This window comes from Pinus tabuliformis, chromosome 3_2 (assembly GCF_031772625.1).
Source record: "Pinus tabuliformis cultivar Carrire ecotype Pingquan chromosome 3_2, CPIR1, whole genome shotgun sequence".
In the NCBI taxonomy this organism is placed as follows: domain Eukaryota; kingdom Viridiplantae; phylum Streptophyta; class Pinopsida; order Pinales; family Pinaceae; genus Pinus; species Pinus tabuliformis.
In genome coordinates, this window is record NC_142302.1 from 668,577,342 (window position 1) to 668,591,378 (window position 14,037).

Here is a 14,037-nt window from a genome sequence, read left to right on the forward strand (position 1 = left end):
CCAAAGAGTCCCTGATGGGGGGAGAAATAGCCAATGCAGATACTCAGACTGCAAGAGTTGAGGCCTTAAAATACCAACATCGCCTCTGCTTGAAAGACTACAGGATGCAATTCCCTCAAAAGAACAAGGTGCCGAGTAAGGCTATCCCCTAAAATGAAGGATAGCTTAGGAGAGATCATTTATGGAAATCAAAAATACAAATTAGAGTTGCATTGAGCCAGATGCTTGTTCCATCCATTGCTCACTTGTTAGGAATTGGCCTAGACCTGTGAGAGAGTTCATAGCAGAAGAGTTTGACCTCGAATTGGGTCTGATCCATGTCATTTCTCAAACATAAACGCCTAGGAACAACCCTATATATATATATATATATATATATATATATATATATATATATATATATATAGAGATAGATATATATATATATATAGAGAGAGAGAGAGAGAGATTTAACCTGTGGAAACCATTGGAGAATACCTATGATTGTTTTGGAATGGTTCTCATGCAACATTAATAACTTGCTGCATTTATGAATTGGAAATGAACATCCCTTCGAAATAGAAGAATTTAGAGAGTTTGAAAAGAAAACATAACAAATTAATTGTGTATATCTAAACATCTATCTTAAACAGGGACCTTTCATATCAGAAACCAAAGCATTGCAGTACAGGTAACACTGCTGTCCAAACTATCACAAAGTCCATTCCGAAAGTTGTTTGATGTTGAAGTAGACTGCTAGAACTACAGGGTCATAACCACTAATACAAAAAAACATGTAGGGATTTCTGATGAGAAAATTTTGAAACCAGCTTAGTAAAAGGAGAAGTAACATATGAAATAAGCACAACATAGGAAAGAAGCATAAGAGAAGCTCCATGTAAAAAGATGATCAGATATCTGAAACATTATGACAGTATTGTTATTCCAATTTTGAGAAAGAAATCAATTTGAAATTTATGCATAAAATTATATTTTACACAAACATATGGCTCATCCTCATATGTGAGAAATTTTATAATTGTGGACTGATTCAAGAACTCATCTGGTCCACAAGTGCAAAGTGCAAAGTGCAAACTGTAATCCTTGGCATATATTACTTTGAAACCCCAGTGAAATATCACGATCATCTGCAATGATCAGAAAATATACATCCTTCCAATTTCTCTAAAAATGAGTTACTTAAACCTGCCTGTGAGGCTATTTTTCTCATTTATGCACTCAGCACAAAAGAAAGAAAAATGCTGGCAATGGTTTGGAGACTGCTTCATATTTACAAATTTGTTGTTCTCTGTACCATGCAACCCTCGATTGAGCTGAAAACTTGTGCACCAAAGAACAACTACCTTAACTATAACTTGCTTTACCTAATCTTTTAGTGGACTAGCATGATACGAGCTGGTGGAGAGATTGGGTGCGTCACATGATCAGTATTTTCTGCCTCAGTATAGTTCACATGAAGTTCTTTATTGACTCCCACTTCTGAAGTTTCTTCTGACATCAGAATATCAAAATTTGTGTCACATATCTCAACATCCATATTTTGTAAGGACTCCTGTCTAGCTTGGTTTCCAGTATTTGGTTCTAAGATTTCACTTTTCTTCATATATTGTGACAGAAAGCCCTCACTATTCTCCATAACAGCATTTGTATGAGAAAGAACATTATAATTCAGATCAGAAGAACCATAATTATTATTTTGAGCAACTTGGTGTCTGGACAGAGAATTGATTCCAGTATCATGGAGATCCGAAGAGGTCAAGTTACCACATCCTCTAGGATGAGAATGAGAAACAGCAGAAGATGTACTGCAAGTTCCAGCCAGGGAAGAACCACTTTTCATGTTAGTTATACCTTGATTAAAAGATCCAATGCAAGAGTCTGGCATAGGTGCCAGAACTTGACCACAAATAGGGGTTTGCACTGTGGTCAATGTATTCGCCCCAAGCCAAGTTGAACCATGCAATGCTGGGGGCTGCCATAAGCAGGAATTCGGTGCTTCTTCCGAAATAAGAGGCTTCATAGAAGTTAAGTCACTAGGAAATTCTGTTGCATTTAATGATCCACCAGTTGAAGGCATTGCAGATCTGTGGAAGAGTAAATGAGCCACTGAGCGATCAATAGCATTGGTCTCTGTTTCAAAGTTGGTAAATCCAGCACACCTGCATTTAAGGCACAACATATTATTCAGATGTCAGTTGAGTATGACTAACTTAAGTGATGAGTAGTGATATCAATAAGTCCACATAGACCAAATAAAACCATTTTATGAACAACTGGGAATAATATGAATATCAGATAGCTATTGCACCACTAAACATAAATACTCCAAAACCAGCACAACAGAATAGAACACACCTAGCTCAAGTGTAATTCATATGAAATAATGAATATTATCAATGCAATGAGATAAGATAGGATAATTTTGTTTATATCCAACAAATGACCACAATAATAGGCCAATGTGCAACCTTACAGCAATATTCTAGAGTGAATGCAAGAAGAAACAAAGTCATATTGAAAAAAGACATGATGGCATTAACAAATTGACTAAACAGTTATAGATAAACATCATAAAATATACAATATAATTGAAATGCCACGATTCACAAGCAAATCGAAAATTTACAATTTCTCAGATTAAAACATCAATCACAGATCTTCATACTAATGCCCATTCACGGGACTCTGGAGATTCTGCAACACAATTTGACTAAATAATAAAGTATCAACCACTCCAAATCAGAAAATAGTACAGAAACGTTAGGAGTAAATTACCAGCATCCAACATAGTGTATGCATGGAACTGACTAGAAAACCTATCTGAGACAGTTTAGGCATTTATTGAATATCCTAGTTCCTCACCTCAAGTTTGGCAGATTCAGTTACCATAATATAAAAAGCTTTCAAGTCTCCAACAAGAAGGAAAAGAAAGTGTTATCCTTTATTCTGGTTCAAACACCATACTGTCCCTTAATAACATGGAATGGGACTAGAAAATAGGAATTTAAGCTAACAATGTATTAGATTTGCATCCTTCTATCTTAATTCCAAATGCCAATCAGTGAAGCTTTTGGTTTTTTTAACTAAAACTAGAAAATAGGAATTTATGTTAACAATGTATTAAGTTTGCATCTTTTTATCTTAATTACCAAATGCCAATCAATGAAACTATTGGTTTTTAACGAGATATTTGTTTTTAACTATTGGTTTTTAACTAGGAATTTATGTCAACAATGTATTAAATTTGCATCTTTTTATCTTAATTACCAAATGCCAATCAGTAAAACTATTTATAAATATACGTCCGGACACATTGATCCCTTAAAATCTGTCAGTGACCAAAAACAAAATAAACCTCAGCAAATTCCGCTGTTGAAATGCAATCCTAGCTTTCTGCAGAATTGAGAGGGATTTATCTTGGACATGATGTGTTGTCTTGGGTTTGGTCCAGATTTAGAGCAGCTGTAGTGTTTTGCTCTCCAAAGCATTGGTTAAATTCCAGGTCAATGGGTTACTGATAACCCCAGTGTCTTTTGGAAATTGGAGGTCAATCATACAGGGATGTCCACTTGCTCCACTAGTGTATGTAACTGTTGCAGATGCTATCGGATACTGATTACAGGCAACTGGATTTCAATAACATATTAGAAAAAAATTCATTCCACGGGTACAAGAAATGCTGCATGTAGTATGTTGCAGATGATTCAGGAAGCAGCACTCTCTCCAGAGCTAATCCCAGGTATCTGTCACTGTCAGGGTAATGTTTGGAGGCCTGTTCGACATATGACACTAACATCAGTGATCATCAAACTAAATGTTGGGTTATTGATTCAGATGCTGTACCACATGGGTTGAACCTTCCCTGGAAGTAATACACCAGACAGGGCTCTTGAAGAATAGCTGGGGATCCCCTTCAATGTTTATTGTGTCTCTCAAGGACATGTGCAGCTAGGTGTTAAGTTGGGACCAAGCCTGACACAGTGACAAGTGGTTCTTAAGAATGTTTCACTAGCAGTGAAGCTTGTAGCAGCATCCAGTATTTTGGCAACTGAACATGTCTACAACTCTTCGTGTTGATTTCCCTAATGCTTCTATTATTCCAATTTGGAGCACATTTTGCACAACTGTCTATGGAGAAAACCAGGTAAGAGACAAGGTCTACCTTCCATTTACAGAATATACATATAATTGAGAAGGATAGAGCAGACTTGGAACTGACTGATATATGCATCTAGGGTTTGGCACTATCTGCTAAATGGATTGTAATGTGTCTTCACGGATATGCTCATCGTCAGGTGCTTCTTAAACACAGAATTAGGGCAGCATCTCTTGTTTTAGATTCAATGGGAGCTTCAGCTTTGAAGACATTGTTTAAGGTGATTCTAGCTTGTCTATTCAAGGTTCTATGTTGAAAAGGATTTAGAAACCGTGGCGAGTGGGTTACCAACAACTTAGTGACTTCATAACGGCAGAGATTTAGGCTCTGGTCACATGGGAGTGCTTCAAATATTTAGTGAGATCACTTGGCCTTCACTCTAGAAGTAAAGAGAAATTGCTTACCAAGAAGGATTTGTCTTCGTGAAGGGATATTTGGAAATTGGGACCCCATAAGAGGAGACCAGTATTCCTTGAAAGACCTATCAAAAATATTATTGTTGCATAAATATTATGAGAACCTCATCACGGACAATGCTTCGATTTTATATCTAGGAGATAGATTCAAAGTGGCCTCGAGTGCAAGGAATCAAGGTGAAAGAAATGGCGTGGATAAATAGTAGACCTACTTTTAGGTATAATGCTATAATGCATGTGCTCCTTATAGATTCACAATGGCCTTGAGTGCAAGAAGTCAAGGTGAAAGAAATGGTGTGGACCAGTGTTCCACTAAGTTTCATTGAAACAGATATGGGAATGGATACGGTGTTTGAAACAGATACGACAAATTTTCAAAAAATTAGGATACGATACGACAAGGAAACGACATGTATATATATATAGATATAGGTGAAAGAAATGGTGTGGACTAGTGTTCCACTAAGTTGCACTGAAACAGATACGAGAACGGATACGGAAAATTTTCAAAAAATTAGGATACAATACAACAAGGACCAGTGTTCCACTAAGTTGCATTGAAACGGATACGGGAACGGATACGGCAAATTTTCAAAAAATTAGGACACGATACGACAAGGAACGACATGCATATATATATATATATATATATATATATATGAGCATTCATCTTTTAGAATCTAGAATCTATATCTAAAAATACATAATCATCGTCATGAATTCAACATAAACAAATCATCATCATCGATTCAGCATAAACATTGTCATCATCATTACTGATTATTATAACATTCAACATGTTATCATCATCATTAGTAATGTAATCAGAAATGCTACAGTCTTTGTGCTTTCGGGTCCAACTCCTTCAAAGAACATGCCATGCATGGCAAATTATATCTATCTTCCTTGCATGGCAATTAAAAGGCCCATGGGATCATTGGGATATTCTGTCAAGACCTATTTGAACATTTCAATCTTCTCAACGTCAACTTGGTCTCTTGACTATATGCAGGCAAAAGATTGGCTAAAGAGGATTTGTTATATTGGAGGGATTTATAATTATGAAATCAATGACAATTAACAAAAACTTAACCAAACTGAAAATTAATCGCTCAAATAAATCTCTTTACGAAGACATTCATCAAACCCTTTTGTTTGAATTTTTGAACATCTATCTTTTTCTTGGTAAGAATCCTTGATAAATATATGGAGTGTCGTTGTTTCTAAATATTTAGAAGAGACATTATGAGACTGTGTTTATAGTGAGTTTATTTGCAAATCTGATTTCTTCATTTGTATTATTTATTGATGGCTATACGAATTTTCACAATTTTTAACATTTTAAGGGTGGATTCTGATCACGATTTTCGTGGATCCGTTTTCAGAAATCCGGAAACGGATCCAGAAAAATTAAATCCCTTGGAAACGTATCCAAATCCAAATCTGAAGTTTTCGATTTTTTGAAACGGCACAAAAACGTTTTTACAACGTTTCAAACAAGAATCGTATATGTTTCCATATCGGAAACGGGGATCCGCGTTTCCGACAAATTCTTCAGGCGTTTCCGGTAACTTAGGTGTTCCATGAGGAGGCTTCGCCAAGATGGGGGGTGCACCCCCCACATTTCCCATGCTCCCTGGATGGAGGGGGCATGGTTGGGGAAACATTTCCCCATGTCCCCGTTTGGGGGAAACTTGGGGAAATGCATGGGGAAACATTTCCTCGATGTGGGGGACACAATTTCCCAAAAGGGGGACATATAAGTGTTTCCCTCCCTAGGAAGGGGGACATCTAGGTGTTCCCCTCCCTCAGAAGGGGGGCATCTAGATAGGGTCCCCCCTAGAATTTTGTCAAACAACTCATGAAGAAAGAACAAAGATCAGAGCTAGAGCTTTGAGGAGTTTGTGAGCTTCGTAATTGATGGTAATATTAAATTCTTGAAGTTACGTAAAATTTTGACATTGCCATTAATTGTTTTAGGATCCTTGAGAGTGGTTCCAACCTCATTGGACTCATACGGAGAAAGTAAAATTTCATATCCCATTCAAAATTCAATAGATGTAACAATTTTCAAGAATTCAAGATTGGCAAGATTATATTGTTTCCACTAAATTGCACAACGATGAATTTGCATGGGATGAATTGCGATTGTTGGGATTTTATAATTACTTATTTTATCTTTATAATTTTAGAAACAGAGACCCCTATGCCAGGAACCTCAATGTCCCCTTGTCAACACTGAATTTCCCTAAAATTTGGGGGTGCTCCCACACATCCCCCTAAAGGGTCTCCCCGCTCCTGTGCTTCCCCATCCCAAAAACTTGGTGGAACATAGGTGTCGATAAATGGTATACTTACTTTTAGGTATAATGCATGTACTCTTTATGGGTGAATTATGAAAAGATTTTGAATGGAAACTTCATAATCTAGAAGAAAGGTGGCTGAAAAGAATGATGTCGCGCCAAATCTTCCAACTTTCTCAGTCTCTACGCAACAATCTACAACAACGTGTTCAGAAAAAATGCAATACTAAATTTGCAGATGATCACCAAATTCCCAAACAGCATAGCAGAACCAACTCGCAATCGCAACTCACAAGGGCAATTGTTTTCTCATTGTCACTCATTATAATACATATAAATTTCAAAATACAGTTTGCACTCTCAGTTCTCTACTTTAGTTTACAGTTGACATCTAACAAACTAACTACTAAGGATAATATAAGACTGGCCAACTCGAATCCACTGGTTTCCATCATATTTATTCTAAACTAGTTGACTATTTGGATCCTTCTACGACACTTCATCTCTCTCTCTATCACTTCACATTCCTTTTTTCTTTTTAGCTTCTTCTGGGCACTTCAAATCTACACCACAATTTGCCTTCCTTATGTAATCTTTCATGTTCCTCCAACACTCCACTATGCTACCACATGCACTCACTGTGTTCACCATGCATACTCCTCATCATGCTCCTACTAACATCATCATCTTTCTTCATGGGTTGTCTTGCATGTCATGTGCCTTCTCCATCCGCATTTAAACTTCACACTACATCTTTCGCTGCACTCGTACTTTATCATTAACAATTCCATTTGCTGGACTTTCCTTCTATTGCACTTGTATGTAGCATTTGAGTTCCCCTTGCAAATAAAACAAGTTTGTCCTCGTGCCAATCCTTCATATGCTTTTGCAACATTCTTCCACTCAAGAATTATTTGGTACTTAGCTTCTAAAATCCAATTATGACTCCCATCTAATATGTTCCTCCATTTCACCAAGTATTGTTTGTACTCGATGCTCCATGTCCTAGTCACTTTCTCATCCAAAACTCGTTCAATCAATTTGAGCTTCTTCTATAGCATTTGTTTCTTCTAATCTAATTGTTATAAACATAATTATAAATTAGATATCATTTTGGGATTCAACTGCATTAAGTCATTCACGTATGACCATTTCCACACATGGGGATTTGAACTAGTGACCTTTTCGCAAGGAGTGCCTTGAAAATACACCCATTCACCATCAATTCAAAGCCCCGTGGGCTACACATAATTATAAATATAAAAAATAAAAAATTAATTAATTAAATCAAAAGTCAAGGGACACGTACCCTTTCACCTCATGACCAGTCTCAATACTATAAAGTAAATCGTCACAAGGGTTAATGTATCATCATTCATATTCATTCTATCAATCAATATATCATTTTTATTACAGAATATTTTTTTCTTTTCACATAAAACAGGGACTATTGTTACACTAGCTTTGCACTTTCACCTTTTGCGTCTTCATCATCCTTTGCGACAAGCTCTCCTTCTTTGCAATCGAACAAATCTACATTATTAATATGGGCGATATATCAAATTCTTTTAGCATCTCCACTCTGTATGCTTTGATGCCAAATTTTGTTAAACTTGGAAACTAGGGCAAAATTCCACCTTGGGACAGCTCATTTGATGGAGATGATGATTGCATTAAATTCCTCTTTTCGAGAGGACCAAAATTGATATAAAGATCATCTCATTTGGACAAGCAGAAGTGTGATTTTGAACATGTGCAAATTGTTCAGGTCGGCCACATCATCATGTAGGCTCATGAAACCCAATGGACATGACTCTTCACCCTCAACGACTTGTATAAATACAAGTGACCTCTCACCTCATTTAGCATCATCATCACTCACACATTCTCTCTCCTTCTCTCATTGGTTCGTACAACATTGGGCATTCTCCCTCTCTCTCCCACGTGTGGCACAAGGAGGTCGAATTACAAGACAAAATTACAGGGCCGAAAATCTCAAAAAATTATGCAGTTTGACCTCGATTTTCAGGGTGGATTTCTGTCTCAATAGGCCGCATTTTTGGGCACAAGAACCGAGGCAAAAGGAGGAGTTTGACCCATAGTTTTAAAAACCGGCCACAAAAACCGGTAACCGGTTTAACCGGCCGGTTAGAGGCCTGGCCGGTCCGAACCGGCCTAAAAACCGGGTTAGATGCCTCATGTGACCGAAATCTGGCCCTAACCGGTCAAAACCGGCCGGTTTAGGGCGGAACCGGCCGGTTTATGGACAGCCCACCGAATTATGACACAAAGCACTGTGGTTTTGTGGTTTAGGGGTTTTGGGGGTGAGGGAAAGGTATTTTACCTCCAAAAGCACCCTCACACTTGCTATAAGAGACCCCTCTCACTCTCATTTGTCTCACACAACTGATTTGGAGTGTTTGTGAGTGTTTGTGAGTTTGTTTGTGAGCTTGGAGAGTGTGGAGTTTTTGCTGAAGTAGTCATCTTGGAGTTGGAGTTGGAGCTATTTTGGAGATAGTGTGTAGCTGTCAGTGGAGTTGCCATCTTCAAGAGGAGGCTAAGGGAGCTAGTTTGCATTTCCAGGTAAGGATTTGCACTTGATAATTCCTCATTTGAGTCTGCTGTCCATGAATTTTTTTTTGTGTTATAAACTTCTCACTTCTATGATCTACCATCCAGGGAGTCATCATGCCTCCAAAAGCCGAAGATACTGCATGGGCTCATTGTGATATGATTGATGGCAAAATGATCTGCAAATATTGCCAAAAATCCATTCAAGGAGGGGGTATTAACAGGTTCAAGCAACACTTGGCTGGGATAGGAGGCCATGTAAAGCCATGTGGAGCACCAAATGAGATAATAGGGCATATTAGGGCAGAATACCTTCAGAAGTTTGAGACTCAAGTCACTGAACCAATAGAGAAGTTTGTGGCTACACAGTTTGGGAGTCGAGACTCAACCAACTGAGTTTGATCATGATGACTGAGACTCATGAGAAGTTTCAACTTCAAGTGATAATGTTGATCACTATTATAGTATTACTATTATCATATATGTAGAGTCTAGACTGAAGTCTTGTAGTAGGCCACTGGCCCCATAGTTTGTAGGCTTTATTTTTGCACTCTAGTGGCCATTTAGAGCCTCATTGCTTATGTATTTTGTCGATGATATGTATTGCACTCGGTGCCATTTTGATATATTCACCTTTAAGGCTTTACATGGTATATCAATGAGCAATCTTTGCATATTTTGTCTCTATTGGCTTGGAATCATGGTTTTAAATCTTAAAAATAGTTTTTTTCATTAAAAAATAATTATTTAATGTATTTTTCTAAAACCGGTTCGTTTAGACCAAACCAGTCCCGTTAGACCGGTTCCGGTCGGTAAACTGGTTCATTAGGTGGACCGGTCCGGTCACCGGTTCCGGTTTTAAAAACTATGGTTTGACCTACGTTGACCACAGGCCTGTTTGGCCATAGGTTTGACTACAGGTTGACCAAGTTTGACAACAGATTTTATGACTATTTTGGGCTGACTTTGACCGCTGCTAGAGGCTGAGTTTCACTGCCTTTGACTGAGCTTCAAAGAAGAAGTTTGGCTGTTGCATTAACCATCTTTGACTTTCTGGTTTGGGATGATTTGACTGTTGTTGATTGGGACAGTGTTGCAGAACTTTGACAAGGTTGTTTTGATCTTCTATTGGCAAGTCAATTTTGACTTTTTGTACTCTCTCTCTCTGTTGAACATTTGATATAATAATAAGAAGATTTGATCAAAGGGTTTTCCCCACATTGGGGTTTTTCCCTAGCATCCACCAAATCTAGTGTCCTCTTGTCTTGGCTTGTCTTCTGCATTTTGTTTCATGTTCTATCTAATGTTACTATCAATGTGATTAATGGTTAATGTGATTGCTATTGGAAAACTAAATTGAAATTGTCATTAGGCTGCTAAAGGAACATTGAAGTAATTGTGCCAAGCATAGAACATACCATTGTTATCTAAATTTAACAAATTTCTTCTCGATCCTACACTATCCAATCTTCTTCACATTTAGCTTCTTGTGTGCACTTCTAAGATGTTATTTTCTCAAAATGCCCCATAATGTGTTATTTTCTCAAAATGCATGATAACTAAGTCTCCAGTGTCAAATAACTTGTATCTTCATCGTGCATCAACACACTCCCTATACTCCACACTATTTTCCTTCACTCAACCCCAAACCTACAAATACACTTGTTCCATTGATAGTTTTAAAAATCGGCCTGTTTTGGTACCAAATCAGTCGAATCTATAAAAAAACGGCCCCCTTGGAATAAGCATGCACTAGTTCTGCACTTCTAAAGCAAAATACTTTATGTTGGTGAGAGGGATAGCAAGTCTAAATTGCCCACTCAGATTCCTTGGGATCAATTCCCAAGGGACGAATCTGATTGATAACAAATAGCCTAGTGAGAAAGACATTGTTATGGTGTTTCAGCTTATGAGCTTACTTATTGATAAAGGGGTGTGTATTTAGTATCTATTGATAAATAAGAAAGCCAAGACCACTCAATGAAAAACAATGTGTGCAACCCTCATCAAAATGTTACACGTACTCTTGATTATTAGAAATGATTAGGGTTATGCAAGTGATATTGATGCAATTAATGAACTATTTATAGATAAATAGGTAAGTTGTGTCTATAGAAGGAGAAACATTAATTATGCCAATTGTTTGACCTTTACCTCGTTATTTGTACCACAAGGCGAATAAGTTATACCAAACCTGGGAATTATTTTGTCATTTGGTTCTTATTCTTTTCAGCCTGAACTATTACAATCTACTATTTATGTTTGATGTGTCTATGTATGTTCTAAGAAATATGTCTCATAGTTAGAAGACTCACCAACACTTGCCAGAATTTGGCAGGTCAACTCAGCGTAACTAAGACTCACTAGTTGTGTAGCACTCACTAATTATATGGAAACTCGATGAGTTATTATCAAGCAATCAAATTAATGCGGAACCCTCAGTTTGATGAGTGATCATGTTGATCATTGATTTGTAGTAGGCTAGGGGCCTAGTTGCTTGAGTTGTAGAATTGTTTTTGGACTCTAGAGGCCATTTAGAGCCTCATTACTTATGTATTTTGTTGATGATATGTAGTGCACTCAGTGCGAGTTTTGATATATCCACCCTTACATGGTATATATAAATGAGCAGACTTCGCATATTTTGTCTCTAATGGTTCGTAATCTTAAAAATAATTTTTTCATTAAAAATTAATTATTTTGTGTATTTTTTTCAATTCCAGTTTATTGAATCCAGTTCAATCTGGTTTGATCCAGTTCCGATTTGAATCATGGTTAGATAGAAGGTTAGTTCGAAACCAAATTCCAGTTTTTACAACTATGGACTCCATCTGCCCACTGAATACTTGTGTGTTGTATATCCTCATTATCTATGTTAGATAAGTTGATCAAGCCTACAACTCCTCTCATTTTCACCCCAGAGACTATATGAATAATGGAAAACCTATATACATGTTCCTAAAGCTATTATATGCAAACTTTACCTACACCACACCCTAATCCCACTGTTTTGGCTCATCTCCAACTAAGCACCTTAAAAAAAAATCCAAGGCTTCGGTTCACTACCTCTTTATTTCCATTCATCTGAGGGTAATGTGTTGAACTATGTTGCAACTTTGTCCTCATCTTATTCCACAATTTCCTCCAAAAATGACCTAAGAACCTCATATATTTGTCTTCACAATCCATGTAGTTGCAGAACCTCCTTTAAGTTGATATAAGAAGTCAATCTTGGGAAGAGAATAATGGCTTTTGACCATCATTTCATTAAGTGCCCTATAAGTTGTGTGGGGTCTCCATTCATTCTTATCTTCCTTGGGAATAATAAGAATTGGGAAACCATGAGCAGAAGTGTTGGGCCTAACCTTTTCTTCTTCAAACCACTAATGGATTTGGCAATCGACCTCAACACTTTCCACAGCTGTGGTGCAATATGGATGTTGACTTGGCAATTGGGGAACCTAGAACAAGCTTGATGGAATGTTGTATTCCGTGCATGGGTAGGAACCCTTTGGGCTCTTCAAAAACATCAATGTAGGTGTTGGCTTATTGGAGCCTGACCCGGGTTCGGAGTTAAGTTAGCCAAACAAATCCCGGTACTACTGGCCCTTTCGGCAACAGTCTACGGAGCGCGGACTGAGGTCTCACCCGAAGTAGTATGGGAGGGTGCTAGAACCAGGTTTCCACACCCTAGAGATGTCTAATGATTTCAAGTGGTCTGCGGTTTGACCCTCCGCGCAGGTTGCTTCGCACACTTCCCCGTAACTCACAATCTGATATACTGCCTTCGCACAGCCCTACCCAGGAGCTAAACGCCGCGCTTCTGCGTTATTACCCAAGACCTTACTGGTATTCCAATGTTAGTTGATTGTCTTAGCCTATTTGCATGCTTTAAGTTATACTTAACAACATAAACCATTCATACAGGTGCGCGTAGTAAATAAACAGTATATTTGCAAATTATATCAAACATGAATTAACCCAAGAACAGATACACGGAATTATGACAAAACTTCTCTTTATTAATTCCTTCCTCGGTTACAAACTCGACTCGCCCTGCACACTCAACTGCAAGGGTCCGCGCACTCAGCTGCGGACTAATAGGCCTCTGCACACTCAGTTGTAGAGCCTTCTCCTACTCTACGACCCAAACACACACTTCACTTAGTTACTTAGACTCTTCTTTCTCTATTATCTTCTATCTCCTTTTACACTTAGAGCCTCGCTCTATTTATACAATCCCATGGTCCGCAGACCATGGGTAGGTCTATCCAGCCGACATTACATTACAAAATTAGGGCGGACAACCCTGTGACTCTATCATACTTTCGCGCCCTGCGCCCGCAATTTGCGGAGCTTTACAATAAGATTTCGCCAAAACTTGGGTTTTGAGCCCCAAAACATGCCTTGGGGGGATTCCATGCCCAACAGGCCCCCAACACAAACATCGTGACTCGCCCTCGAGTCACTCTGTCGACGCGGCGATCTTTGCGCGAGTCCCTCCAACTGTTCTCGAACTGCACGGAGGTCAGCAGCGCACTGAGCTGCTGCTTGCTGGATCTGCTGCATACGCTATTCTAAGACCTCTGTG

At 38.2% G+C, this 14,037-nt stretch overlaps 1 protein-coding gene across 2 annotated transcripts in view; it reads right to left on the bottom strand.

Annotated features, from left to right (window-relative positions):
* Positions 1–1,072: 1,072 nt before the first annotated feature.
* Positions 1,073–14,037, bottom strand: part of LOC149182414 (uncharacterized) — a 35,190-nt gene continuing 22,225 nt past the window's right edge. For both annotated transcript variants that reach the window (XM_089416839.1, XM_089416838.1), the window contains exon 7: positions 1,073–2,159. In XM_089416839.1, coding sequence (XP_089272965.1) covers positions 1,373–2,159 — 787 coding nt within the window. In that variant the 3' untranslated portion in view covers positions 1,073–1,372. The remainder of the gene's footprint in view (positions 2,160–14,037) is intronic.